Source organism: Festucalex cinctus, chromosome 1 (assembly GCF_051991245.1).
Source record: "Festucalex cinctus isolate MCC-2025b chromosome 1, RoL_Fcin_1.0, whole genome shotgun sequence".
NCBI lineage: Eukaryota > Metazoa > Chordata > Actinopteri > Syngnathiformes > Syngnathidae > Festucalex > Festucalex cinctus.
The window spans coordinates 6,413,168-6,440,266 of NC_135411.1; the positions used below are offsets into that span (position 1 = coordinate 6,413,168).

The 27,099-nt window shown below is 40.0% G+C and overlaps 1 protein-coding gene across 8 annotated transcripts in view; it reads right to left on the reverse strand.

Moving 5' to 3' along the window:
• tcf3a (transcription factor 3a) overlaps positions 1-27,099 on the reverse strand; it is a 33,771-nt gene that overhangs the window by 4,435 nt on the left and 2,237 nt on the right. For 2 of the 8 annotated variants that reach the window (XM_077513285.1, XM_077513247.1), the window contains exons 1-18: positions 25,217-25,800; positions 21,363-21,462; positions 19,667-19,742; positions 14,789-14,862; positions 9,831-9,906; positions 9,178-9,218; positions 8,930-9,065; positions 7,724-7,773; positions 6,558-6,654; positions 6,113-6,249; positions 5,856-5,988; positions 5,701-5,759; positions 4,468-4,546; positions 3,901-3,977; positions 3,599-3,772; positions 3,424-3,517; positions 3,217-3,337; positions 1,695-1,933 (exon numbers count right to left, since the gene is read on the reverse strand). In XM_077513285.1, the coding sequence (XP_077369411.1) occupies positions 1,695-1,933; positions 3,217-3,337; positions 3,424-3,517; positions 3,599-3,772; positions 3,901-3,977; positions 4,468-4,546; positions 5,701-5,759; positions 5,856-5,988; positions 6,113-6,249; positions 6,558-6,654; positions 7,724-7,773; positions 8,930-9,065; positions 9,178-9,218; positions 9,831-9,906; positions 14,789-14,862; positions 19,667-19,742; positions 21,363-21,416 (1,717 nt within the window). In that variant the 5' untranslated portion in view covers positions 21,417-21,462; positions 25,217-25,800. Of the gene's footprint in view, positions 1-1,694; positions 1,934-3,216; positions 3,338-3,423; positions 3,518-3,598; positions 3,773-3,900; positions 3,978-4,467; positions 4,547-5,700; positions 5,760-5,855; positions 5,989-6,112; positions 6,250-6,557; positions 6,655-7,723; positions 7,774-8,929; positions 9,066-9,177; positions 9,219-9,830; positions 9,907-14,788; positions 14,863-19,666; positions 19,743-21,362; positions 21,463-25,216; positions 25,807-27,099 lie in introns of those variants that run through there. The other 6 variants (XM_077513269.1, XM_077513278.1, XM_077513293.1 and 3 more) reach the window with 6 other exon arrangements.

Consider the following 27,099-nt stretch of genomic DNA (forward strand, 5'->3'; position numbering starts at 1 on the left):
ACGATAACAGCAATATCGCTATATTAAAGTTGCCGCAATATCGTTGTCGTCATGTCAGGATATTAAAACCAGCAAATGTGTTAAAAAGCTGAGGTTGTATTCCATTTGTGCAGATGTAGCACCCTCTAGTGGCTTTTTTTTAAGTGCAGTTTCTTTTTTAATTAGGCATGTTTTGGCCACTGCGACGGTTATATGTGATAGACTGATGTTTTTTTTTCAAACCTGATACTGATTATGAATAGTCAAGGAGGCCAATAACCGATATTTTAAGCTGATATTCATTTGGCGTAAAAGAGAAAATATTAACATAAAATAAAACCTTTTTCTTTTAATTTCAAACATATAAAGAATTGACATCTTTGTTTATAAATTATAACGAAAATTGCAGGGAGCTTCCATTGTCATTAGCATGCGTTAAGTTAAATTAAAAACTAAGCAATTAAATAGTTCCCTAAAGTTTTCTACTGTAAACAAAGTTTTGTCAAATTTCAACATAATTTCTTTATTTTATTTTTTAAAAATAAAAAAAGTGTAGAGCGCTCCCAGTGCCAGCAACACTTTTTTAAAGTTACATTTAAATTATATATATATATATATATATATATATATATATATATATATATATATATATATATATATATATATATATATATATGTAATTTTTTAATTACATTTTAAATTTATTAAATTAAATTAAATTCTTAAATTATTATTATTAAATTATTTATTAAATTAAATTAAGTGTTTTTAAAGTGTGCATTTAAATAAATCCATAAATGAAAAGTTCCCCGTGTCTCACTAAGCAACAAATGCATGCAAGTTGAGATAATTTGGGGTTTTCGTCTGGGTTTTTAAAAGGTTTCAAAAGACCTTCACAGACAAAAATAGTCCGAATATTTTCCAAATGTCTTTGCGACAAGTAAAAATTGTCTGTGAACATCTTAAAAATCCTGACGAAAACCCTAAATTCGCTATGTTCACAAGCATTCACCGCTCAGTGAGATACCAACACCGATAATCAGCCCGGCCGATAATCCATCTCAGCCGAACACAGCATCATGAACTACATAGACCATGATACTTTGCACAGCTGAGCCAATAGAGCGCGACAGTGACATGTAACATGACTAAGCCGATTTGTTTGTCACTGCTGTTACTATGTACAAAAACACAATATTGTGCTCCCCACCTTTGTCTTTATTATTATCCTTTATAATATTGTGAATTTTCATACAGTATAGATCACCAAAATCCCCACAACATTGATTGATATTTATCGTATCGTTACATCCCTAAGCGTTTTTTCAACTGTTAGTGTGAGAGCGGCGCATAGACATGGAAGAAAGGACACACTCATAAAAAAGGGGCAAATGTAAGACACGGCAACACATACACGATCATCACAACACGCACATCCCGCATGTGCTACCACGGGAGGGGAACCAGAACCAGAGAATCGGGGTGTTTCAAAAACACTCACATAGCTTCATGACCTTAATTCCCTGTCCTCACTTTGGAGGTGACTTTTCACTGATGTCATTTATGTCCCAAATGAAGAAAATGGATTATAGCTAAAGTGGGTCAAGCAGGAGCATGAAGCCATGTGAGAGTTTGGCGTGTCAAGAAGACCTTCCCCCTTCCTCCTCCTCCTCCTCCTTCCTTGCTTCCTCCTCCCTCCCTGGACACCCACTGACCTCGGACTTGCTGCTCCAGGTTGAGAATAACGTTAACGGCCTGCTGGAGCACGTTCAATTTAGTCTGCGGTTTCTCATAGTTGAGATGGAGCTGACACATGCGGCCCAGCTCCTTAAAGGCCTCATTGATGTCCCGCACGCGGAGCCGCTCGCGGGCATTGTTTGCCATCCTCCGCACTTTCTCCCGCCCGGCTTTAATCTCCACTGGCAGATCTTCATCGTCATCCTCATCAATCAGACTAGCCAATGGCAGATGAGGAGGGAAGGAAACAACAATGTGGGCACAGTTCAGGTAAGCTTTCGTAGCGAAATGTGGCTTTCTGACAATCATTAAAAAAAAAACGTATGTACTTCTTTAAACATACTCACAAATGTCTTGTATATTGCAAATTATTAGTCAGAATTATACATTCAATTTCACACTACAGAAGAATTGTTTTGACAATTTTCTCCTGTCCTCTGAATCAGTGTTTCTCAATTATTGTGCCATGAGAGCTCATTAGGTGTGTCGCGGGAAATTATCAAATTTTATTGCTATTAGTTACAACAAATAATGCATCTTTGTTCAACTATACAGGGAGTCCTCGAGTTACGTCAGAGATAAGTTCCTACGCTACTGATGTAAGCCGGATTTCGAATTTCCCCATTAAAATGTTAATATTTACATCAAAATAATTTGCATAAAAAATATAAAATACATTAAAATAATGTTAATAAATGACAAGAATATATAAGAAATAATTAAAAAAAATAAAATAAAATAAATGAATAATACAAAAAAAATAAAATAAGCGCTAGCACTAGCTAAGGGCTAAATAGCGGATGAGGGGAAAGCACTCCGAGCTATAAGGCGGACAAGGAGCCAAAATGGCGGACCGGGCATAACCGATGTAAAATCAAAACGCCTTAGGGTGAGTGCGCATTAACTCGAGGACTCCCTGTACATGGCAATAATGTATCATGGCAGCCATAACAATTACTGTAAATGCTCTTCCACTAGATGGCAGAAGGTAACAACCTGTGAGTCCACTTTTTTTGGTGGTGCTCTGTGAGATGTATTTATTTTTTTAAATTTAAATATATACTTTGGCTCAATAACGTTGGAAAACATTGTGTCTAAAATGTCTTGGTTCAAATAAAGTACAGTAAAAGATAATTCACTATTAACTAGGGATGTCCCGATCACACTTTTTTAGACCCGAGTCCGAGTCACCTCATTTTAAGATCGGCCGATTCCCAGTCCTGATCCAAACACCTCGGCATTTTATTAAGACAAGTCACCGGGCAACTCGAGATCTAATAAAAAGTTCTATATATATAAAAAAATATATACACAACCTTATATATTTATCTGAGTCCTAATCTGGAGATAACGTCCGAATCCAATCGAGTCAGCAACCGCGTGATCGGATCGGGACATCCCTACTATTAACAGAAGGTTGATAATAATATTTCTTGACAAGGATACCCTGTTATGATAAATAGCAATAAAAGTCATCCAATAAAAAAAAAAAAAATGCACCTTGTTTGAAGAGCCTTCAGCTCTTTGTTCTCGTCCTCTGACTTGTCAGTCACAGAGCAGTTTTCCTCCTCCTCCTTGTTCTCTCGTTTGATGTCACTGGAACGATTAAGGCCAACCAGACCTGCAAACAAAAAAAAACAAGGGGATAAGGTATCACAAACATCCGGGATTTCTGTGACAGGAAGGAGGAAAGAGAGAAAGTCTCACTGGTGAAACCTTCGTGCTGGGCAGACGAGGAACTGTGGTGCCCTAGTCCTCCACTAGAGGGCAGACCAGCAGAGTCTTCATGTTGATTGGAGACCTTTCAGACACAATCAAAAAGCATGTTGAGCATGTTTCAGGAACAAAAGCTGCAAAAAGCTTTTCCATTTATGACTCTCACCATTGCAGGCAGGCGGCTGGCCAGGCCGAGTGCTGCGCCGTTAAAAGCTGAAGATAAGCCCAAGCCGGATGCCAGCAGACTCTGCATCTCAGCCAGTCCTGGTCCTCCTTGTCCACTGGCATGCCGCTGAAGAACGTGAATCGCTTCGTCCAGGCGGTCCTCCAGTTTATTAGACTGCAGGGATGGGGGCAAGACAAACATGAGGAGATGACGACGAAGCGCAATGAGACGAGATCATCGACATATGTGGCTGAAAAAAAACTTGGGCTGTTAGTCACAATCATTTATTTTGAAGGCCTCACCATGCCCTGAATTCCAGCATGAAAGTTAGGTGAAGGTGTAGCCTGTCCAGATGATCTTGTCCACTGGGAGGCAGAGCCTGTGGGGGATTCAAAATGGTTTAGTCACATCAAACAAACTCTCGTTTTTCTCCATGAAGAAACTGTGGATTTCCAGTGGATACTTCATGAACTGATTTGATAGAAAGGCAACGTAAACATGTATTCAATTCAGTTCAAGTGTTCACTTCTCCTCCTTTCATCTTGTGCCACTCACAGTATTGGATGTGTGATGATGTCACTCCTGGACCAATTGCATAGACAAATAGGGAAGTGACCCCTCCCACTTCTTATTTTCACTGTACTTTCCCTTCCTCTCATGAGTTATATTTGGATGGTGAGCGGGTCCGAGAGATCATTTGAAAGTTATTTTCTTATGTTGTGCTTGTATAGATGCGTACCGCTGTCTGCACTCTTGAAAATTCCAACACATTACACTTTGCACGGTTAATCACGAGGCTACAAATATCGTGATGAATGCAGTCTTTCTTTGAAAGTAGTTTATCGTAAAATCAGAAAATGCTTACTGACCTGAAGCGGCCTGAGGAGAGCCGGAGGGGGTGGATGGGGATGATGAGTAGCCGTTACTGTTTGGGTCTGAAGGATAGATCTGTACACAAACATTTCTGCTTTCAGCATGATACATTGCAACCACAGATGACAAACGACTATTAACTCATTCACTACGGTGGTCGTTTTATATTCGTCAAATGGAATCCAACCAAGTGTTTCAATGCATAGGCGAGGGTTTGGAAATGACTGTAATGATGAACAGATCCCTGTAGATGGCGGTGTTGCATCGCATTGGATTTGAAAGCAGTGCAGCTTTTGGAGGTGAAGATGAACAAGTTTAGGCACCTCCCACTCGGAACTGAGTATATGTATGGCATTAAGAGAGTTTGTGTAGTGGCAGTTAGTAGAAAGTGTGTTATGATGATATGTGAAAAGATGACTCAGTGAAGTGGAGTGAAGTGAATGCCAAATGGCATATTAAAAAAAAAAATAAATAAAAAAATAAAAAAGCCACGTTCAAGGCATGTCGTGAATCATTTTACGGAAATGGTTTATTTAGCCAATTATTTTGCCATCAAAAAATCTTTCTCAGCCTTGTTTTTGTTGTTTTATAGTATTAATTGTCACAAAAGCAAAATATATTACTTTTAAAGACCAGTTCTACTTGACAAAAGTTTGCTTTCGCCACTTTTTGGTCAGAAACCAGTGCTCAACTGCTGATTGTTAAAAGCTACTGAACGTAAAATATTCAATTTAGAATCACTACTGCCACCTGTTGATAACAATGGAACTGCACATACCCAATGAGGACTACATCTGCAGACAGAAGGCGGGAAATTCAAACACGAATCCAGTCTGAACACTATTGGCCAGAGGCATGCAGGACTACCCATTGTGAACAGCTAAAGTGTTAATTACTAATTCGATATTATAGTCAGAAATGGTCAAATAAAAAGGCTCCTGTAAAGATATTCTTGGGGAAAAAATGTTCCATATAGCAGGTTTTAAAATAGAAAAAGCTACAAGTGTCTACTAGTTATTTTTTATGATGGGTTGAGTACTTTGATTGCTATGATTGTGAACACACAATATTCCGTGAGTCTTAAAAAAAAAAAAAAAAAAGCTGAATAATGTCTGTCATTATGAGGAAACCAGCATTAAAAATGTCTGGCAGGGAATGAGTGGAGGTTGTATGGAATTATTATAGTATGAGAAAACATGAACATGGATTTGCATCTGTGCACAACTTACAGATGCCAGCGCTTTCCCAATCTCATCTCCAGAACTTCCAGGTGCTGCTCCCCGATTGGCTTGACAGGAGGAGAAATGTTTTGTTTTTTTTCTGATTAAAATGTGCTCTGAGCGCCAATTCTGCGATATGACGCTTTGGTCTGGTGTATCAGTACCAGCAATAGGCGGCGTGTGTCCGGGTACGCCGTAGCTGTTTGAGCCCGAGTGGAAGCCGGCCGGATGGTTCCCGTTGACCTCGCTGCCATGTAGGGGGTAGTTTTGTGGCGAGAGGGGCAGAGGTTGCCGTTTCTGGGACACAAACGAGACCAAAGGATTTTACAATTCAAGCAGACGAATGTCCCCAAAACACAAAAAGGGTCAAAAACAGAAAACAAGTCCCTAAAAAAAACACAACAAAACTGTGAAGGCTCACCAGTCTGTCTTGGGGGTTGATGGCCGTGAAGGGACCATGCTGGCTCAGATGGGCGGAGTTACCCAGCATGGAAGGATAACCAGGTTGAACCATCGACCCAGCAGAACCCCATGGATCGGAAGGCGGGTGGAGGCCTTCTGTCAGGGGGCATCGCGAGACAGAGGAGGGAGCCGCAAGAGGGGTGCGGGATAACCAGCCACAGGAGATGAAAAGACAATAAAAGGCACATATGAGACACGTCACATTAGTTGGATGACTTCATCCAACCGTGATGCACATGGCAAAGCACCTCGAGTCACCCCATTAGGATAAAGTGGTGAACTACTTTCTAAAAATAAGTTTGTAAACTATGGAGGTCAGCAAATATTTTGGCCACACAAACTTTTTTTTTATTCAACACAATGGACAAAAAGAAGTTGCTGTGCCAACTCTGGATTGAACGAACCTTGCATGTAGAACGGCGGTGTGTAGATGCTTCCTGCTTTTGAAGCGGAGTAGGCCGCCGCATTGTCCCTGTTAAAATCCTCGCCTGAGGCACAAACCTAAAAACAAAATAGAAAACTCAATAAAGGAAAACTTGCACTATTTTATCAGGGAATGATGAAAGTCTTCTACGCCACATGGCGGTGGGGGTGATTTTGTTTTCTTTTAAGATACATCCATGACTTCACTGAGTAATTACTATCAGCTACAAAAAAAAAACAACTTGATTTCACTACTTGATTACAATGCCTTATACTGTCTCTCACTGCCATTAAATCTTTCTTGAGTATTGGGCTGTCCAACAGAAACAGTCTGAGAATGCTTTGAATCCAAAGCGCATATCACCGAAAGACCACAGGACAGGAGTTGCAGTTGGAAGGTACACCGGCCGACCCACAAGAATAAAGTTTCCAACAGCTTTCTTAATCCAAACGACTGTTGATGCAAGTCAAACTCAACTCCGACCGTACTGGAGTTTTCTTCTCTAATTTGATTAAGCAAGAAAGAAAAAGGAGAGGAAAAGGAGCGTAGTGGAGAAAGAGGGAAGGAGAGATGCACTCCTAATTACTGAACCATCTGTCGAATCCTGGACGGCGGCCAACTCCACTGGCAGCTGGGATGGAGGGGTGGGGGAGGGAGAGAGAGAGAGAGAGAGAAAAAGGGGAGAGCTGTTGTTCGAGTGGGTGAGTGGGAGGGGCTGCGGGGGTTTGAGGCGATGGTGCAGTGGTGAGCAAGAAACGGAGAAAGGGAGGAAGTCGGGCGATCAGAGAGCGAGAATGGGAGGGGGGAAAAATGAGTACGAATTTTCCTCAGTGATCTACACAAACGTGGCTGGCAGAAGGGAGGAAATGTGGTCACAAAGTAGAAGGGCCCAAAAGTATGACACACTATAAATACGCTACAAATGAGCGACTGGCTCAATGAGTGGCTCCCCCCCCCCCTCTTTCCCTTCTTGAAATGACTGGTGCAGATACACAGCTGTGCAAGCTGAATATACAGCATCGGACAGTTTGACAAGCCACAAAGAGGCCAGAGATGCCAAATGGAACGTGAAAAGGGACGGACGGGATCTGAGAAAACCGACTCCCACGGACCGAGTGAGATACAATTCTGAATGTTGGCACTTACCGAAGAGGGCAAGCCGTGGGGCACCTTCCGGATCTTTTTTGGCTGCGCTTCTGATGGGGAAAAACAAAGAGGCAAATATGGGGTCAAACAGCACAAATCGGAATCACTGACTATACAGTCACACATGAGTGTCGATGCTTCCATTTGCGCAGGCCTTACTTTATATGCAAATCCCTCTGACATCTGACTACTGATTGAGGAGGAAACGCTTTCCCGATACAAATCAGCACGTCAAATCTTTTGACTCATTACCGCTCAAAAATTGTACACCAAGGCAAGTTTGCTGGTCGTGAGATATATCACTGTCATCTAAGTCGCTTTACATCATTTTGTGGGGTCTTGCATGCAAGAAATTCATCTTATACAGTGTTGATGATTTTGTATACTTATATAACCAAAATAAAACTTGCTGCATTGTTTTAGGTGTGTCTATCCGTGAGTTTTTTTTTTGTATTTATATTCAGGGTGTCAGGCGATTGAAATCTTTAATCGTAATTAATCACATGACCTCAATAGTTAACTTGTGATTAATCGCTAATTTTATATCTGTTCCAAATGTACAATGAAATGTACAATATTATTTTTATTAAGTTCCATACGATTGTTTAAATAAGTGGAAAAATTGTTAACTAACAGAAATATGGCTGCATCTTTTAGTCATTCATACAATAATTTCATAATAACTCATAAATTTTAGTTAAAATTAAAACGATGTACTCTACTGTAAAAAGCAAGCGTGATATTTATTTGTGTTGAGGTCATTTTTCTGCCACGAGATGGAATAATGTCATTTGTAATACGTTGGTGACAGCTCAGTGGTGTTAAAGGAACTTAGAATTCACTCAAAATTAACGCACTGATTTTGACACCCCTTTATATTCATTTTAGTAAATGATACAACTGGTAAATGTGACCATATTTGTCGCTGCCATTGTGCTATGAAATGTTCACACTTCCATCTCTTCAACTGATTGCCACCTAATTGAAATATATTCTTATCTGATGTGAATAATCAACCACAGCACCTGCAGTGTTTTTGCTTCACTTGAGGGAACAGAAGTGAGAAATTCCTGTTACTTTAAAATAATCAAGAGGAGAAGTGATTACACACACACTTCACTTGAGATTAGAATATTGAAACGCTTTTGAGATCTGATGGAAATTGTTAACTCACTGAAAGGTAAAGCATTGTTTTATAAATCTTACCAATGGGTTCTTGGGCGGGTCGCCTGCGAGAGTTGCTGCTCTCATAGGAGGAATAAAACTGGGAGGTGGGCTTCAAGCCAGAGGGGGACAGGGCATCAGGACTGGGCATGGCTATCTCACTGGGCAAAAAGCCCGGCTACCGAGGATGACAAAGGAAAAAGGAAGGTTCACGTGCAACATATCAGAAAAACGGTGGAAGAATTTTAAAAGTGCAAGGAGGGGCGGCCTGTCTCGCGAAACTGATTTACCTGCGTTGCAAATGGTGAATAAGGGCCTCTCTCAGCCTTCCCTGTTGGAAGGACACAAAATGAAATTAGGCCGTGATGGGGGGAAATTAGGCATTAATGTCAACATTAAATCCTAGTCTGGCAACTGCCCCGTCTGCATATGACCGCCTCGCATCTGCCGAGTGGATTGTGTATGATGTGCAGTATTTATGACCGCGGCGAGCAAAACAACGACAAATTGAGCCATTATAAACGGTTCAGGGGCAATTGTGCCTGTCTCCCCTCCCCTCCCCTGACAGTTAAACAGAGGGCAGCTATAGGCCAACGTAATCCCATGGGAGAGCCTTGTTTGTGCATGGGCGCCCTTTATAACCCCAACACCCCGTTCGCCCCCGCGTACACGCCCACCTCCATATTGAACACACAGAATGGAACACAGTGCTCCTCCGCAGCCTCCCCTGATTATGCCGCTGCCTTCATCCATCCGCACCTGAGCATGAATATGCGTTGCCCTTAAGTGACGCATGTATGTGAACGGCGGACAAACATGGAATGGATTCATAAAGATGTACGTTGCAGTGGCTGTGTCTAATGCGAGGGGGGGGGGACATTCCCAGAAGACAGCTGCTGTGTAGGTCTTCTTCAGCTGCGAAATCCAATGCGAACACGCTTACCAGCAATCCCTCCACCAAACACGGTGCCAGGTGCAATGCCAGCTTGCTCACTGTAAACGCCATCTTCGCCAAAACACTGGAAGAGAAGATGACACAAAGTTTAGGGATTAAACCAAAAAAAAATAATAATAATTCAACCACAAACGCATGGCTGCAGAGTACTACAACAACTTGACTTTTTCTGCATTCCAACAGACGAGTGGATGACAGCAAAATGTAGGCCTACAAAAGATGATCAGGTACATTTGACCTCAATTACATTTAAATCATTTGCTCCCAAAAACATATAAATATGTTCTATTTTAAATGTTTTAAGTGTCCCAAAGACATATTTATACATTTTTAATGTTTTTTTTTTATTATTTTTATGCTAGAGCATACAGAAGGCTTTGATGCAGCCTCTCAACTGCAAAGAACGGTTGAAGAAATGGTTGTTATCACAAACAGCCAGCAGGTGGCAGCAAAGCAAAGGAGATCAACCAGGGACATGTTGAAAAAAAGCTCAATTACTCACAATTCTAAATAGATTTGTGAGTAATGATGACACTTAGCTATATTCTAATGCTAATTGCTGCAAAACTGAAACAGATAGAAATACACTTTTTTCTTTATGAAAGAAGAGATTTTAATATTTATTTTGTTTTTATAACAATATTTTGTTTTTTTACTCACTCACTCACTCACTCACTCACTCACTCACACATGTAAGCTTGTGTGAGTGGAAAAAAAATAAAATAAAATAATCCGTGCGTGATGTCAAGTTGCCACGGGAGTGATGTCATGCAGCCGACAAATTCGCCCCGTCTGTGACACGCCCCCTGCCACCCCCCGCTCTGCGATTGGCTGGAGGGGTAAACAACTGTCCACAGAAATGTCATGCTGTTGACAAAACAAACTCAAAATTAGAGATCGACCGATAATCGGTCGGGCCGATAATCGGGGCCGATATTTGACATATTGGTACATATCGGTATCGGTCTGTTTTATTAATCTGACGGCCGATATGAGCGATCCATTTAAAACTCCGTCTTTTCGCTTCGAATGCAGCCCAGAGCGTCTCTGTCTGTTATGGAGTCCAACTCCAGCAATGTAACGCCCATAGCAGCATTTGATTGGTTAGCCGTGCAAGAGCCAGAACCAATCAGTAGTGTATGCCTGTATCACAGTAGCCGGTCACACACGCACCCACGTACACAACGCGACAGACACATGCTTCGAAGGTAAGTTAAAAGAGAAGAGACTCCGCCGATCGTTTCACCATGATAAGCTAAACACATTGAATTATGTTGTGTATTAAATGCACTATATGAATGGAGCTGCATTGCCTTGCATTGAATTCCCGCTAGCTAACAGTGGTGTGTTCAGCTTAGCATGTAGGCTAGCACCCAGTAGCTAATTCGCTACTTGAACTACTCGGGGAGGGAATCACACACATTTTCACTTAATTAAGTAAATAATGTTTGTTAGAAAGGTTCCAAATATTAACAGTTGTCATTATTATATTGTCTAGTTCCATGTTAAGAGTAGAGTAACGTCATTATATTTACCTCTCGTGACGCACACATTGCATTCTGGGTCACGTCCATTACTTGTTGCATAGCGGTTATTATGCAGTGAGATGCCACAATGACACTAAATAGCGTTTAGTTACTTTATATTGTGTTTATTTGTCGCACTGGTTTGCCATTGTGTGCCTTAAGCTTCGACGTCGATTTGATTGACAGCTCGTTGTGCACCTCGTTAAAGTCCGCTCCGTAACTAAGTGTCTCAAACACTGTTTAACTACACGGACGTGTTCTCTTACGTATGTTTGGCATTAGTAGAGAAGTGCACTAAAGTATAGTGTGCTTATTTGCTCGTTTTGTCTCTCTTTTCACGTCATGTCTGCCGTCATTTGGGACATTATCCTCTCAATGGATGCCACTAATATGTAACATCTACGGCCGTACACGGCTGCAATTAATGTTCAGTGATGTAATTTCGTTACGTGCATCATACTTTGAATAATGAGCTCATGTTTGGTGTGTTGTATAACTTTCTCGTGTGTTAGTAACTATTCATGTGGACAGCTAAGATAGTGCTTGTTAATGTGAATTAGCAATGTTGCAGCCCAGTTATTACTTAGACAAGTACATCTGTGCCATTAAGTGATACAGTACAGTATAGTAGTGAGAGAATAGTGTGCCCATATACACACACGTGTCTATAAGTGTAAAACACATTAAACAGCAGAAACTGGCAGCGGTCCACCGCAACAATGTCTGTTTAACCAAGTTATTCTTACTATTATTATAACCAAGTTATTTTACTCAACCCTTTTTCTGCGTTGATTGGGGCATCCTAAGTGGCAGTAAACTACATGATGAAGTGTCTTTTGACAGTTCTCTTGTAGAGAGGAGTAGCATGATATTGCTGTTCTCGATTTAAGATCCTCAGCTTATCAAAACTGTCTATATGGTAACAATAACAATAATCATAATAAGGTCTACAAGAACTGTATGGTGTTCAGGGATGAATAGTTTTTCTCATGGAATTTTTTTTATTTATTTTTGCTGTAGTAATAAGTAATGCCACAGCTGATGCACATTTTGAATGACAGGGTTCCTCCTATTACTTCAAAATATAAAAATATAACATTTATAGAATAAAACTACAAGTATCCCAAATGCTATAAAAGGTAATGTCACATTGGCCCCCACATTTAACTCCCCCCGCCACCAACGTCTTATTGCAGATAGAAGGATGTAAAATGAAAAGTGTAGTGTGAGAATCCATTGTAAAGAACGGTTAGGGTTTGCATTATTCAAAAATTTGGTGCCAACATTTTAACTTTTACTGCAAATGAATATCGGCTTCAAATATCGGTTATCTGCCTCCTTGACTACCGATAATCGAAATCGGTATCGGCCCTGAAAAAAGCATATCGGTCGATCTCTACTCAAAATGGCGAAATACAGGCTGGGGGGGGTTAGGAAAAAATCACCACCACACATTAACGGAAGCCCAGAGGTGTAGATTGAGAAGGAGTTCATGGGCGTAAATCCAGTTTTATATTGTGCATTTTCCTGAGCCTGTGCCTTTAAGACTATAGATTAGCAAATACGGTCATGCTTTATCTCCCCGCCAAAACGGTGCGAACAAAACCTGTGTGGTGCGACCAACTGAAAAAGTTGGTAGCACCGGTGCTACCAGTGCAAAAGTTAGTGTAGAGCCCTGGATTTTGAGTAACTGATGATACCAAGTTCTGATCCGATACCTTGGCAAAGCATTAAGACAAAAAAGAGAGCACATCCAAACTTCCTAAATTGTCTTTATATATAAACTAAAAGTAGCTCAAGGCCAACCTACCCGATACCTTTTTTTTATATGGATATAAAGTAATATCGAGTGCAGCTACGTTCCAAACCAAGTAAACAAATAAATCCTCACGTGGACGTCTTTTTCTGCCTCGTCTTTTTCACGCCACCACACAAACACAAAACATTACAGTGTGAAATATATAACTAAGCGTGTGTATGTATGTTCTCAGTCTGATAACTGTCGAATGTGTGCCGCACATGTGTACTTTTTTTTAATTTTGTGTTTCTGTGTGCCACCCATGTACAAAAAAAGGGGCTGACTTGCGTGTCTCTGATGTTTGAGCGCACACACGGACATGATAGCGTGCGGCCACTTGTGCCATGACGAATTAAAACTCATCTGTGCAAAGTTGTCAAACGGTCAAAAATTAAGAGGATAAATTTGGATGTATGTTTAATGAATGAACTTAAAAAGTGATGAAAAGAAGTTACTCCACATTTAATCGATGAGACCCTAACCTTGTTAGAAAGATAGTACATCATAAGTAGACATTATCTTACATTTCTTACCCACGTGTGTGATGTCACTAACTGGAGATCATTACGCTTTAATCTGTTTTATTTATTTATCCGTCTATATCAGGGTTGGGCAATCTCGGTCCTCGAGGGCCCGAGTACTGCAGGTTTTGGAGGCTTCCCACTTCCAACACAAGCCGATTCCAATCAACGGGATCGTTATCAGTCTTAGGCAGAGCTTGCTGATGAGCTGATCATATATCAGCTGTGTTGGAGAAGGGAAACGTCCAAAACCTGCAGGACTCCGGCACTCGAGGACCGAGATTGCCCATCCCTGGTCTACACGATATGTTGAGTGGTAAAGAAGTGCAATCACCGTTTATGTACTGTATCATGCTTCATGAAACAGTGTCATGTACAAAGTGCGAAAGCTACTGTTTTGTTTGTGCAATTGTAATCTGCACTTACTAATTTACTGTTTACTGTTCACTTGTGTGGAACAATTGTGTTATCGCGAACGCTTACCAAACGGCACATCAATGTACTAATTACCGGTCTGAACTTACGATCTTATATGAATGCCTCATTTCCCTTTACCTTAGTATCTTATGATGCATGAAAGAGATGTGATACTGTTTGTTTTAATAAAGATTAAATGTTGAAAAATACATTAGGAAACTATCCATCTATCCATTTTCCTGACCGCTTATTCCTCACAAGGGTCGCGGGGGGTGCTGGCGCCTATCTCAGCTGGCTCTGGGCAGTAGGCGGGGGACACCCTGGACTGGTTGCCAGCCAATCGCAAGGCACACAGAGACGAACAACCATCCACACTCACACGCACACCTCGGGACAATTCGGAGCGCCCAATGAACCTGCCATGCATGTCTTTGGAATGTGGGAGGAGACCGGAGTACCCGCAGAAGACCCACACGAGCACGGGGATAACATGCAAACTCCACCCAGGAAGGGCGGAGCCTGGACTCGAACCCGAGTCCTCAGAACTGGGAGGCGGACATGCTAACCACTTGATCACTGTGCCACCCATTATGACACATTGAAAATTTCATCAGGCAAACCTCGTCAGTGCAAACTGTTTGCCATCTAACCAAGATCAATGCAATGAGTCAAATTTGATCGTACCCTCCCCTGGTTGAAGGATGGGCTGTTCTGCTCTCCGGACCCCCAAGGACTGGATCCATTCCTCTCATCAACACCTGCAATAGAGAGAAAGGTTATGGATCGACAACGTCATAACGAGCACAACAAGTGTGAAAGGCATCTTGACTTGATATTTTAATAAGTCCATGTTCAGAAGACGGTTTATACTGTAGATGACTGAAAGTGCTGAAACCTTGACTGGAAAGCTCTCTATCACACAGACAGTGTGAAGCCGGTGTTGTCACATGGATGAGAGCTGCAGGAAGCCGGAATAATTACCAGCCAATATGAGAGTCCCAGAGTGATTCCTTCCCTATATTCTTCACTGACCCATTCCACGTCTTTTCGTTTTCCCGGCAGCAGCCATTAATAGTCCGACAAGGTCTAAATCTTACGTAAGTGACACATGTTATGCCTGAACAGAACGCTCTGGCACTCAAAGAGATGAATGTGCTTGAAACGACCGATTTTAAAGGTTGGTCCCTGCCTGTCCTATTTCCTTCAATCTCTTCTTCAACTACAACATGCAATCTCTCTTGGGGAAAGCTCGAGCTTAATTGCGGACTGATTTGCATAATTGTGCATATTAATGAAGCTTCACTCTATGAATATTCATATTTTGGTTTGTGTTGTCTAATTAAAAAGCGGAGCGGGATGATGGTGGGGGTGGAGGCGGTCTAGAATCACGACAGGATCAGCAGTATAAGAGAATGATGGGTCCACAGCGCAGAGGGTGCTGTGACAACAGTGATCTATTCTGTACACACATTACACACACAAAACACCAGTGGACTAATTGAGGAAGAAGAATGCTTTTTTTTTTTTTATATAGGTGACTGTGACCTGACAAGTCTGTCAACATTCAAGAAAGAGTGTGTGGTTCTCTTGTGACCTGACACGGCCCAACCTAAAGACGTAATAAATAGTAAGTGGAAAGACAATCTGCTTTTGTAACGAATTATTGTTTAGGGATCGAAAATGTGATCTCGGAGGTGATTTTGTCATCGTCAAAGCTCCATTTTTATTTTTATTTTTTAAGCACTCCTACCTCCTCAAGTTCACCAATCAAACGCAGCGAGCTACGTCGAGCACATGCAGGTCACACTAAACAACCAGCTCGGAGCAGGTGACAAAAAGCAGATCATCCATGTCATGCCGTCAGCAATCCTCTGCTTAATCACTTAACTCATGTTTGAAGTTTGAAGTTTGAAGTTTGAAGTTTGTGAAATGTAGAGTCACACAGCCTGGAGAAAATTGTGAACTGAATCAAATTTGGAAAATCTGTCCGAAAAATCTCAATTCAATCTTTTCCGAAAATCATTCATACCAACTATATACACGAACTGTTAAGTGTTGAGAGATATTTCAAAAAATATCATGCAAAGTAAGGTTTTCCTGTGTCTCACACACTAAAGTATGCATGTGATATCCTGGAATTTTGAAAAAGGCATGTGACATGGGGGAAGCGCAGACCACCTGAGGGATTATTCCGTATTAACGAGATGTTGAATTCTAAATGTCAGCCTTTAGTCCGGCCCAAACAACAGATTTCATCATCTCATCATATCTCAGTAGCTCTCGAGAAGCTATTTTGGTACCTAATGCCTGGATCCGACGACAAGATTTAGTCCAGTATTAAAGCAGTACCCAAGAGGTGACAATGCCAATTGTGCGAAGCAGTCATCAGAGCAAATGGTGGCTATTTTGAAGGAACTAGAATATAAAACATGTTTTCACTTATTATTATCATACTGTATATGTCAATTTTATTTCAGAGTGAGAAAACTAGGGATGGGCGAGTACCGATACCAGGTATCGGTATCGGGCCGATACCAGCCTTTTTACAAGTACTGGAGTACTCGTGACGCAGACGAGTACAAGCGAGCGATGGCAGAGGGGGAAAGACGTTAAGTGAGTCCTCCTTGCCTGTAGGTGGCGCTAGCTTGCAGCAGTTTTTCACCAAAACTTCACCGCTTTGGAAATACTTCAAAATTGTGAATCTTAAACTAAAAGAGCATTTTTGTGTTTTATTTTGAGCGTTAAGACTATTGAAGAGTGACTGTGCTGTTTTTTTTGTCAAAATTAAAGGAAATATATTTGTTTAAAAATATCTTTTAGTGATTTTTTTTTTTTTTTTGTCAAAATGTACTACTGGTATCGGCAGTTGGTATCGGTGAGTACTGAGGGTCTGAGTATCGGTATCGGTCTGAAAAAAAGTGGTATCGTACATCCCTAGAGAAAACTGTGGCAAGTGCAGACTATCATACGGACTGCAAACAAAATTGGACAAAGGATGAGTAACATCAGACTTTCTTTCTTTTTCTTTTTCTTTTTTTTTTTTAACCCCAATGCCCAACTCCTCCCAGCATGCAACGCCCCTTCAGGCATGGCTAGTCTATAATTACACAGGAAGAGATACTGGAAAGAGCCAGCAAGCCTGACTCACTGGCTTCAGGAGTACAACTCGGCCATACATTGAGCGGACTTGCAGACATGTTTTCGTCTTAACACGAACATTGCCACAGGCGCTTATAACGCCGTCTATGCACCTTCTCCTTCCTTCCCGCTGCAAAGTGAGTCACCCAGACACAAAAGCATGAAGTCATATCCATGTCAAACCTCAAGAGAGTTGAGGCTGTTCATGAAATCCTGAACAATGTTCAGTAACACATGCCTGGTCATTTTAACCTGTGAGTCACCAGAGACGTTGAAAACAGCTCAGTACACCTCAACCCCCAACGGATCGACTGCATCGCATTTGCTTTGTGTCATCAATTGTTAGACATTTGAACTTTGTACATTTTTGTACTGTGAACTAATCATCTAAATGTGAAGTGGACACAGAGTTGAACTTGAATTCATATAACACTTCACACTTCTGCATTTCAGTCTCATAAAGTGTCTAAAAATATATTGCAACGTTCTCGGTTTCCAGAAACCCAAAAAAATGAAAGTGTACTGGAATCACTTGAGCTCGGCGGTTTCTCGAATCAGAGAAGACGAGAAATTCACATACTGGTTTCGGTTTCCTGACTGAAGTCACAGCCACACAAGCTGAAATTTACACACACGCTAAACCTTGACTGACCATACATACTTCAAAAAAAGTGAAAAACTGCTTTTGGACATACTTTAAAAACTGCTGAATATTATTCGGAAACTGCGTGCTCGAGTACTGCTTGTTTGTCAAAGCATGTCATGCTACCAGATTGGGAGCAAACCTCTACAGAGTTACAGTCTCAAAAATATATGGACGACAAGCACCAGATAATGTGAATGTGATGTATTACTGTTGTTAATAACAACTTAAAACGTCAAAACTAATAATTCTGTGTCAAAATTGAGTGGAAGAATTGCAGAATTGTTGTGTAAAAGTGGTCTATGATACACTTTTGAATCAAAACATTAACACGATTCACCAACCAATGGTTAAAAAAAAAAAAGAAGCAAAACAGCTACCTGTCTAGACAATTGATCCAATTAGGATGGTGCACGATTCTGATGTCACGGGACGTGTCATAGGCTGCCAATAGATTGATAACGCTGCCAACGTGCCCGTCTTGTGTGTTGTGTGAGCTTGCATCTTGTCATCAGAAAAAGGCTGCGAGTGAACCTGACATGAATGGAGGAAAGCCCCCTAGTTGCTCCCCCAGAACTTGTCTTTCATCCTAGCTTCAATATCCTGTTTCAACTACTGAAGTGATAGAAACTTGAAGGCAATAATTAATCTCAATACAAATGCAGACAGACCAAAAAAATGTAGTGTTTCCATATTACAGTCAGTGTCAATTATCATTATTATTTTTTTTTTTTTAAACAAAAACATAATCAGTGTTTGTGAGTACCACCAAAGTATACTGCTAGTGTGGGACAGAATCCTTGTATCTCCAAAATTTGCACTTTCAGCCCGCACAATACTACTGGTACTATACCACACTTTGAAAATCATTGCCATAGAAATCTGGTCTGTTTGACTCCATTGTACTTTATTGAGTTTCATGCACAAAGTAGCCTTGCAAAATGAGATAAGAACGCAGAGTTTATCTTTAAAAGAATGTTATTTCCTAAAACATTTTTCCAAGCCAAACAGAGTTGTCCTGCAAACAAACGGCCATAATGCCCACTGCTTCCTGTGAACATAACGGAAAAACCCCAAAAAGTCGACGTGAGGAGAGCAGAAGAGAGAAATGCTTTTCCCAGAGTCAGCAGAGGTGATTAATTGGCCTGTTCCCATCAACCCCCACCGGCCTTTGTGGCTTTCTTGATTGAATGGCAACAGCTGACAAGGTGATGGAAAGGACAAACGCAAGATTTGGATGAGGAACTGCAGCGGCGATGGCACGGGATCTACATCGTGGCAACTAATGTTGGGGATCGATCAAATGATGTGCAATTTAGAAAGCCAGCCACACAAACATGGAGAAACAGGAACTGTTTTGTTACATAAACTTCACTATAGTGGGGGTAGACGGTGGGCAGCAAGGACAGATAGTTTAAGACACAGATGTCAAGATCCGGTCCTTGAGAGACAGAATCCTGCATGTTTTGGAGATTTCTCTGCTCCCTCCAACACACCTGATTCAATGATCAGGATAATTATGAAACTCCTGCAGAGCTTGCTGATGAGCTTAAATATGAATCAGCTGTGTTGAACGTGGGAAACCTCTAAAACATGCAGGACCCAGGCCCTCGAGGACCAGACTATGACACCGCTGGTTTAAGATGTTACAAGGCAAGAAGGACATTTCCACCCACCCAAGGCAAACATTTCATTTCACGTGAATGACGACTGACCAATCCAAACTTTTCATTTGTGCTGATAGTCGCACTGTGCAAAGTAAAAGTTGATTTTGGACTTACCGGATCCCCCAAACTGACTGCTGGCCAGTCTGACCGTTGGCCTATTCTTGCCATTTGAAACTGGAAGTTCGAACATCTGAAATGACAAGAATGAAGTGAACATGTGAAGACCATTCAGATTACATGCAAAACTTGCGCTGTCTAATGTCCAATTTTATTTAAGTTAACTAAAACGAACGAAAAAAATAAAACAGAAATTCAAAAATCAATTTCGTTAACGAAATAAAAAATGAAAATGCTTTTTAAAAAAATGAAAAGTAACTGAAACTCCATTTTATGTTTACAAAACTAACTATAATTATAGCAAAAATGTCATTCATTTTCATCTTTGGTAATTAATTTAATGTGTGAGCCTTTGGGGATGATTTCAAATGTGATTTTTTTAAGTACATTTATTTTCATATTAACTAGTGTTGTTCCGATACCGTTTTTTGGCCCCCGTTACCGATACCCACCTTTGCAGTATCGGCCGATACCGATACCGATACTTAAAGTTTTTTTTTCCTCAACATGAAAAAGCTGTCCTGCTATTGGTTCAGAGCATTCAAGGGCCAATAGGAGATCTTAGATGGGCATGCAGTGAACATGTCACATACCAGTGAATGTCGTGCACGAGCAAGACACAAGATGCTGCATCCAAAATCCTATATTAGCATTGGAATTAATGGTATCGGCATGTTACTTGCGAGTAGTCACCGATACCGATACCACTGTTTTAATGCAGTATTGGCACCTCTGCCGATACCAGTATCGGTATCGGAACAACACTAATATTAACCTGAATAATGACGTTTAAAAGTGTGTCACACGTCATCTAGCAGCAGCCAATAGAAAAGCACCTTCAGATGATGTCGCTCCCATGGTGTTTTTTTGAATAGTGCGCATAAGTAAACACATAAAAAAAACTAAAAATAATACTGAAACTAACTAAAACTAAACTAAAACTAGGGATGCACGATAATGCTATTTTCAACCGATACCAATAAACCAATAATTTAGAAGTGCCGATGTCGATAACCGATAAGTAAACCGATAATTGTTTGCGAAATTAACTTGAATACAAATATGCTTTTGAGTCCTACTATAAGTCTAACAAATGCATTGAAACATTGTATAAACTTTGCACAATGTTTCAATGGATGTAACGCACCCCATCCATCCATTTTCTTGACCGCTTATTCCTCACAAGGGTCGCGGGATGTAACGCACCATGAAGCTGAATTTTATCGACATGAGCCATAACCACAGCAGATGGACCAACGTGGCATGTCTAAAATTAATGCTGGATTTCTTTATTTTCTAGTTTATCTGTATGAACTCAAATTACCGATAATTATCGGCAGATTTCGCTATTATCTGTTTTATCTGTTTCACGTCAAATTGGTCGATAATTGCCGATAATTATCGGCCACCGATATTATTGTGCATCCCTAACTAAAACTAAGCATTATTAAATAACTAAAACTAATAAAAATGAACAAAACCACCTTGTGAACTAATAAAAACTAACTAAAAAAAAAACAAAAACCCTCAAAACAAAATAAAAACTAACTAAAATGAAAAATTCCAAAAACTGGAGACAATGAACCAAAGCATCCAATCAAGTCAACTCAGCAACGCTTCAAATTTGACCAATCCCTGTTCACCATGAAACCGTACGTTCATTCAAGAGTTAAAATGTGGAGCGAAATCTTACGGCGCTAAAATCCAGCAAGTCGCTGAGCTCCTTGTCCGTCCCCACCGTCGTCATTCTCCGTTGCTGTTCGCTTGCTTGCCCTTTCAGTCTCAGCAAGCCACTGCGGTCAGACGGGAAAGAGAACGTCAGGAAAATGTCGCCCATTTTAATGAATGATCACAAATACTCTCATTGGGCCTCATTCAATAACGTGCGTACGCACAGATTTGTGCACGACACGCGAGTACCCATGAAACGTGTGATTCATCAATATCTTCGCACTTGAATTTGTGCGTTACTCTGTGAACACATTTTGAGTGTTGCAGACTAATAATTAGTTGCCCCCAAATCCCCATCATATATCATGTTCGTCAAACTGGGTGGGGGTGGGAAACAACATCCAGTGATTACTATTCGTTGTTCTTTTATTTATTATATTTATAATAGGTGGGGGGGTTTAAAAGCCTCCGACTTCACCTTCTTAAGTGGAAATCTGGATTTTATTTTGTCATCAAACACCCACAAATCAAGAAAAGGAGTCATGGATGTGTACTACTGGGTAAATGTTGCATAATTTCAAAAAACATAAAATAAATAAACATAATTTCACTAAAATGACTCCAGAATTTTTTTCTAAATGTAAGCCTGCGTTCAAATGAGAACGGTTGACTCCTTCACAGTTTTGAATGATCTTGTCAAGATTGACTTTAGTACAATCGTGTCTTGACTTCCTTATTTCAATGACCAACGTGCTCATAAGTCAAATTCTCTTTCCACATTGGAATGAATGGAAATTCACCATAATTTTGACCAATCACTCATCAAGTTAAAATTATGGTGAATTTAATTGAAATAGAAAGGGTGTATGAAAATAAATTCCTTGGAGTAGTTATTGATGATAAATTATGTTGGAAACCACACATAGAAAATGTTAAAAGGAAAATGTCAAAAATCATAGGGATACTCTATAAAACCAAGGAGGTCCTGAACATGAATTCACTATATACATTATATAATACATTATTATTACCATATTTGACCTATTGTGTGGAAATTTGGGGAAACACATATAAAACAAATACCGACACTGTTTTTAAATTGCAAAAAAGAGCCATAAGGATTATTAATAGATCAAAATATACAGAATCAACACATCCACTATTTATTAAATTAAATACAATGAAATTTTATGACTTGGTTGAGTTTAAAATAGCACAAATAATGTATAAAGTATACAATAATCTACTCTGCCACAGTACTCAAAAGTTGTTTGAAATTAGAAACTGTCCTTATGAGATAAGGGGTACAAGTGTGTACAAAAAACCCAAAACAAGAACAAATATTAAGCAAAGGTGTGTCTCCGTTAAAGGAGTTAATTTGTGGAATAACTTGGGAACTGACCTGAAAAGATGTAATTCACTTGTTGAATTTAAAAGAATGTTTAAAAGTAAAGTTCAATATTATTATTTAAATCAGATATGAGTTAAGAAGATTGTAGAAATGATTTATTCATTTACTTATTTTTCTTTGATGTATTAATATGACTGTAATGAAATTTGTATATATGTGTGTTACTATTGTGTATTTTTATTTTTCTATTTATTTTATTTTTTTATACGAGTAGGATTATATTTTCTTTTATTAAAAATGTAATTTATTTTAAATAAGTGATAGGATATGAAGAATAAGGGGTAGGACTGGATAAGTTTTCAACTTCTTTCTACTCCCTTGAACATATACATAGATATTTATTGGATGTTTCTTTTATTTTTTTTACTTTTAACTTTCTTTATTTGTTTATGTGTTTATATAATTATATATGTATATATGCATATGTTCAATAAACTTCAAACTTCAACTTCAAAACTTCAGAAAAAGCCATTCCAGGCCTTGTGGGCTTTTGGTGCACACGCTTTGACAAACACAAATGATGAAGTAAGCTGCCGTAATATTAATAGTTTTTTTTTCAAAGAGGATAAAGAATATATGCCTCTGAGTGTTGTTATATTGCCTGTCTAACATGTGTTTGTTACAACTTTCATGTTAAGATATAATAAAGCAGTGGGCTTTAAGTTCTGCAACACCACCACATATGTTATCCATTAACACGTCTATGGCATTTTGTGTTAGCATGACACAGGCAGACATTCAAAGCACCCAGAAAAAATAAACTGTAATAACACTTATGATATAATGGGGTTTACTGTAGTCGTTTTAATTACAAAACATGCTATTGTCTTTGCTTGGTTTCGTTTGACAGCTAGCGGTACGAACGAGTTTGCAACCACCATCTAGTGCTCATATCCTAAATGTATGCTTTCCAGTCATTAAAAAAAAACTGAAATTGCCTCTTCGGTAGTAACAGTTTTGAACATTTGCTTGTGTGTATATAACGTTTTTAACACTGAGTGAAACGTATGCCATGTTTAATAAAAGTGAGTTTCTGAACAATATTCTGATGAAAATAAAACATATTTTCATCAAAACTGCAAGACAAGGACATTAAAAAGTATTGGCACTATCGGCGAGTACTCATACTACAGTACTTGTACTCCATCTAAGTGATACTGGTGTTGGTGCTTTGTGGTATGTGCTGTATTTTGTGTTGCGAATTTGACATTTATTCTATGTATTTATGGATCTATTCATTAATTCACTCACATACTTCTTGTTATTAATTTACTGATGTAAATTGTATTTACTTGTATACTTACTTACAATGTTTGTTTTGTTCTTGTTTTGCTTATCTTATTCTTTACTGCATGACTGATTTCTGTTCAGTGTACAGCACTTTGGATACAGCAATTCTTGTTTCAAAGAGCTTTAGAAATAAAGGTGCGTTGGTGCATCCATAATATTCTTACAACTTATGCAAGATGGAAAAATATTTTTATAAGTAATGACGTTGAATTATCATTGGGTGTATCATAATTGAATAATCATATAATAATCAATAATAATAATAATCAATAATCATAATAATCACAAAACATAACCAAATGATGTAGCACTCGAACAGTGACTTCATCTTTAAAAGGCTTGACAATAAAATAATAATAGTGACAACAGTGTATATGGGTGCATGTTATTGTTTAGAAGCGTTATATTAGTGGAAATGAAACATAGGTTCGAGGGTATTTTTGCGGTCTCTGAGGTCAAAATGGGGGGAGTTCTCTGCTAAACAAATGGAAGTTGCTAACGCTTGAACACCCCCACAGCAGAGATAAGTTGGCCCAGAAACAAGTGGAACCCCCCCCCCACTCCATTTGACACAAGCAGCTAGTGAGTTGCCATTATTAGTGCAGTTCATGTTTACATGGAACACTTAATACTAGCGTGAACATCTTCCAAACATCCGCGAAAAGAAAAGAAGCCCAAACCTGTTGCAGGCGAAGGGGTGGGGGGGGACTCGACACAAAGAGCCGGTCAGCAAAGTTTCAACAGGGAATTTCAAACTGTGGCAAATACACAAACGCCATTCGGCTTTGAAACACACGCGTGAAACCACGTTATACTTTACAGAAAATTTAAGTGGTAAAGTTTAGAGGGAGTATTTTTGCTGATGTTACGCGACATACTAGCAGACATCAATAAATGCGGGGGGGGCGCTAACTCGCCATGCTAATACGCCGTAACGTTGAAGTGAAACAAAGACGACTTTTCTTACAATGTTACCCAAACACCGTCGCGGTTAAAACACGAACATCTTAGTTAGCAGGAAAAAAACAAACATTGTGGTTTGCCTGTGAAAAATGCAACTTGGACCAAAAATGCGCTTAAAAACTTGACTATTCTTCCCACAACGCGGTGACAGACACGTACTGTTTAGTGAGCCCCCCCACTTGACGTCTTATGATAATCGAAGGCAGATTTACCTTGGCTCAGCTTTGCAGCATCCAACAAAGAGAAATAAACGACCGGAGAGGAGGGGGGGGAAAAACAACAAAGTTATGGACTGGATCCTTTCCCCCTTCTCGGTGCTCCTCCGGACTGGTGGTGGCTTGAGGAAGATGAGGAAAGGCAAGATTGAAAACAGTCCGCCGCCTCGCCGCTGTCTTCGTCACCAAACTGAAAAGCCGTCTCTGACACGAACCATAACTCAACAATGACTCGGGTTTCTTTTAATATTGCTGAAATTGTAGCGACTTCATTTCCCAAGTAGACATTTTAGCAGCCTCCACATTGTCGCTTCCACAGATGTATCCCTCCGCCGCGGCTCGGCCCACAGGAGGACATGGACGCATCCACAAACATCAGCGGTGTCCAATTTCATCCGAACCGAATAAACGACCAGAAACGCGTTCCGATGGATGCCTGATAATGTCAAAAATGATCACAAATTCCGGATATTGTGTCCAATTTCGTCTGAAGGCGTCGAGCGGGAGGCTTGGACTTGCAAATCGCGGCGCTCTATGTCGAGGGGCGGATGAGGCGAAGAGCCCGCAGTGGACCAGTGCAGAAGATGGAACGATAATATCGGAGACGACAACCAATTGGATACGGCCAAATTTGATTGACAGGTGGGACGTCCAAATATGTCCAACTCGGGGCAGCGTTGTTTTGCCTGCTGCCTGCTTGCAAGCCAACGCTCTCATTTACAGCACTTAACCGGTGCATGTGTAGTTGTGCACGGGTGGAAAGCCGCTTGAGCATGTATGCGATTGATATGATCCATGTACGATAATATGCTTTTGGTTCTCACTAGTAAGACAATTCATCGCTTTATTATGTCTTACTACCAATGTTTTCCCTCCACACTACTAGTGCTACTTGCTATAGTATGCACACTATGCAATTAAACTTTAAAGTAAACAGTTGTGCTGCACTAGTAACAACCCTATCGCAAATGTGTACTAGTACACTCTTTGTTCTCACTAGTAGGACAACTTCAGCGTACAAGCTAAATGTTATTTGTGAAGAAAAGAAAAACTGCATTATTATATTTGAGTAGGATGACAACTGACAAGTGACAAAATTCTTTGTGTGTAATTACCTGACTGATTGACAACTGCATGCTACTACTAGTACTACCAGTGACGTTCTAACATTAAGCTAGTTAACAACTAGCGCTTAGTAGTAGCCTGCTAATAGTGCACAGATGTCAACTAGCATTTTTCCTCACCAACATGTCCAGTAGTTGCACAATTGGTTGACTACTGTAAGCTAATAGTACTACTAGAGATATTATAGAATTCTACTAGTTAGCGTGTAGTACTTCAGTACTAGTACTAATAGATGTGACATTCATAGCATTCTGTTAGTGTGCGGCTTTGCCTCACTAGCAGCATGTACGGTAGTTGTCCAACTAGTTGACAACTGCATACTATTACTACTACGACTACTACTACTACTACTGACGTTCTAACTTCTAACATTCTATTGATTAACATCTATCACATAGTAGTACTAGTAGTGCACATATATCAACTAGTGCACAGTTTTGCCTCACTAGCAACATCTACAGTAGTTATCCAACTAGTTGACTACTGCAAGCTACTAGTAGAGAGATTATAGAATTCTAACAGTTAACATGTAGTGCTTCAGTTATGGCGCTAATGGATGTGAACAGGTACAGTTTTGCCTCACTAGTAACATGTATTTGTCTAACTAGTCGGCAAATGTGTGCTACTAGTATTAAAAGTAGAACTGGTACTAATGGACCAGATTTCAACGAGTGCATATTTTTGTTTCACGAGGAACATGTAGTCCCACAGGTTGATTAGTGCACGTTATGAGTATTACTCGAGATATCATAACA